Below are 3,731 nucleotides of genomic sequence, written 5' to 3' on the forward strand. Positions count from 1 at the left end.
GGGGTGCGCTCTGCCATGAGGAAGTTCAGCTTAAAGACACGTCCCAGGGGCGTTTCTGGTACCAAAAGGTGTTTCTGGTTTTCAGTTTGATCCTACCGAACGTGAGCATGCAGCTCATGTTCATATCTTTTTTCCATCACCACCGTTAACAAAAAAATCTATTAAAAAGTTTTTTCCTCTGCGGACTCTATACCCAATAAAACAAAGATTGTTGAGTAAAAGAAAAAACAGAATATCCAGCCATCATTGTTGTTGTTTATATACTTATATGAGCTGTTGGGGGGCAGAGGGAAGAATTAGGATAATTTATGGCCTACTGCGTCTTCAGCCTGTTTATACTCAGTCAGGAAAAAGACGTCTGAAATGACGCAATCACTGAGCCGCTGTTTCACGGTGTATTGAGGTATAACCCAGGCTTCAGGTGCAAGTCTTTGGTCTGTGAGAGAAAACTGGAATACCTAGAGAAATCCCAATCATGCACAGGGAGATCACCACCCAGGTGGGGATTTCATCCAGCAACCTTCTTGCTGAGAGACAACAGCTCTACCAACTGTACCACAGTGCTGCCAACTTTTATATCAGTAATGCTGATGAAGATTCTCTGTTATCCAAGTCATAATCAATCCAAAAAGAAGCTAAAAAAGCAATAACTGCACTTCTATTCTGAGTTTTAAGCTTTATAGACCTTCATTAAGGTGTGGCCACCCCTCTGGTGATTGACAGGTAATGTACTGCGGAGAAATAATAAGACGAGCAGAGCACATCTCTATGTTGGATGCAGAGACAAACGGAGGTTTAATTAATGTGGCTCTAGTAGAGAAAATGTGTTTCAGATTCATGACTTCTGAGTTATTAATGAGTGCCATAGAGCTGATTTGTTTCCTTAGGCTGGGCTTTATGGGACAAGTTGTTCTTATGTCTGCAGAGACAGATTACTGGATGGATGGATGGATGCAGCTTTATATAAGTTTTTCATCAGTGGATTTGTCGATGTATAACAAAAACTGCAAACTGAATAGTCCTTTTTAGAATAAATAAAGTTGTTTGATTTGATTAAAAACAGGGAAGGAGTCCTGCAGATGTTTCAGTTCTTCTCTGAGTCACGTCTCTGTTGTTTCAGGTGACAGACATGATGGTGGCCAACAGTCACAACCTGATAGTGACAGTGAAGCCAGCAAACCAGAGGAACAACGTTGTTCATCGAGGGAGTAAAAACTCCATGGGGAACTCTGGTTCTGTGGACTCAGCTGGATCTACTGGTTCTGTTCTGTCCCATGATTCTCCAAGCCCCGCATCTCAGAGCAACCCAATAACAGCAAGGTAGGATGTGAATACATGGACAGGAGTACATAAACATGAGTACATGGACATGAGTACATGGACAGGAATACATAAACATGAGTACATGGACAGGAGTACATAAAAATGAGTAATGGACAGGAGTACATAGACAAAAGTACATGGATCGGAGTACATTGATATGAGTACCTGGACAGGAGTACATAAACATGCTTTTTTGTTCTTAGTTATTCTTTTTTTTGGGTGTGGGGGGGTGGATTGGTGGGCCTGATGGATAGAGCTTCATCAGAGCTAAACAACCAAAGAAATCTGAAGCTTCTATGTTGAACAGTTTCTGAGTTATAAACGTTTTTGCATGTCCTGACACCCCCTCTTTGAAAGGAGCCCCCTCCTCAAATATGGGGTCTATCGTTAAACCATTGGCTGGCGCAGTGCAGGTCAGACTCTTCTACAGTCCTGCCAAATTTCATGTTGATTGGTGCAGCCGTTTTTGTGTTACAGTTGAGCAAAAATCACTGAAAAAAAAAACTAGACACCGCATAGCGGTAACATAATGACCCCCGCACACACAAATGCACCAGAACTCAGAAGTCTTTATTCCTAATAAATGTCATGCTACTAGGTGCGTCCTAAAATTGTAGTGTTGTTTTAGTGGGGGACTTTTTTTTCAGGGTGTGGGGGGGCATTGGTTGACCTGATGGATAGCCCTTCATCAGAGCTAAACAACCAACGGAAATCTGAAGCTCCTAGGTTTAATGGTTTTTGAGCTATAGCCATTTTTGTATATCCAGACACCCCTTTTTCAGATAAATTGGGGGTCCAGGGGATCATGGGGGATAGCCCCTCATCAGAGCTAAACAACCAACAAAAATCTGAAGCTCCTATGTTTAATGGTTTTTGAGCTATAGCCATTTTTGTATATCCAGATACCCCTTTTTCAGATTAATTGGGGGTCCGGGGGATGGTGGGGGATGGAGGTGGGGCACTGGTTGGTAGGCCTGATGGATAGAGCTTCATCAGAGCTAAACAACAAAAGAAATATGAAGCTCCTATGTTGAACAGTTTCTGAGTTATAAGCGATTTTGCATGCCCTGACACCTCCAATTTGAAAGGAGCCCCCTCCTCAAATATGGGGTCTATCGTAAAACCGTTGGCTGGTGAAGTGTAGGTCAGACTCATCTACAGTCCTGCCAAATTTCATGTTGATCGGTGCAGCCATTTTTGTGGTACGGTTGNTGAACAGTTTCTGAGTTATAAGCATTTTAGCATGTCCTGACACCCCCTCTTTGAAAGGAGCCCCGTCCTCAAATATGGAGTCTATCGTAAAACCGTTGGCTGGCGCAGTGTAGGTCTGACTCATCTACAGTCCTGCCAAATTTCATGTTGATTGGTGCAGCCGTTTTTGTGCTACGGTTGACCAAATATCACTGGAAAAAAAACAGTACGAAAACAATGACTCCCGCTTATGCTTGGCATGCGGGGGTCATAATAATAGTTATAATATAATCTGTTTCTCTGTCAGAAAATATTAAATTCTCACTGGAACTTTTGGGTGTTAATTGTTAGCTCTGCAGAAAAATCCTGAAGCATCTTTGGACAGCACACTGACCCCATGTTCTCCTGGAATTAGTATGTGTAAATAAATGACTGTAAAATCAAGTGCTGCAGAACAACTGCCAGCAAACTGCTCAGTGGTTAGTGCTGATGGTTAGACCTGGAGTCTTTCTGTGTGGAGTTTGCATGTTCTCCTCATGTTTGTGAGAGCACTCATGTTGAGTGCTCTTTTTTTTCCTCCCACAGACCAACATCATGTACAATAAATAGGTTGCCTTCAGGCCTTTAAATAAAGGTTTATAACTAACAGTGTTCTGTTGTTACAGCAGCAGCATCGCTGAGGGCGACAGTGAGGATGATGATGATGATGGGGACATCATTCTGGAGAACGAGTGCCTGACGGTATACAATCCCCAAACCGCCAATAAAAGGGACAGTGTCAACCTTAACGGAGAGTTGTCTCGTGGCGGGACCCACCCTTCGAACATGGGCAGACCCCTCCCACAGAGCGTGTCGCTGCCCGGCAGCATCGGAGCGTCCCTGGGTTACAGCGCCCACGCCACGTCGGGTCACAACGGAAGTTTAACCCGCACAGCCAGCAGCAGCCAAGACAGCATAAAAGAGGATGGCACTGAACTAACACTGTGACGACTGTTAACATGGAAACACTGACGGCGCCACGTCACTCGGTTACTGTGGAACATCGCCTGCAAGGTGATGTAAGCGCAACGACTACGGCGACAGTAAATGTGACAATTACTGCGACGATGTGACTTAAACACGACAACTGCACACGAGACTCAGAAAGATCACTTTAAAACCCCTGCTTTTAAATTCTGTACACACACACACACACACACACACACACACACACACAC

At 43.9% G+C, this 3,731-nt stretch overlaps 1 protein-coding gene across 2 annotated transcripts in view; it reads left to right on the top strand.

Moving 5' to 3' along the window:
- pard6a (par-6 family cell polarity regulator alpha) overlaps positions 1-3,668 on the top strand; it is a gene marked incomplete in the record, with an annotated part of 17,212 nt that extends 13,544 nt beyond the window's left edge. Inside the window, 2 exon segments of one of the 2 annotated variants that reach the window (XM_014017615.1) lie at positions 1,121-1,320; positions 3,183-3,668. In XM_014017615.1, coding sequence (XP_013873069.1) covers positions 1,121-1,320; positions 3,183-3,501 — 519 coding nt within the window. 2 annotated transcript variants of the gene reach the window in all.
- Positions 3,669-3,731: the final 63 nt, after the last annotated feature.

Source organism: Austrofundulus limnaeus, unplaced genomic scaffold (assembly GCF_001266775.1).
Source record: "Austrofundulus limnaeus strain Quisiro unplaced genomic scaffold, Austrofundulus_limnaeus-1.0 Scaffold173, whole genome shotgun sequence".
Classification (NCBI taxonomy): domain Eukaryota; kingdom Metazoa; phylum Chordata; class Actinopteri; order Cyprinodontiformes; family Rivulidae; genus Austrofundulus; species Austrofundulus limnaeus.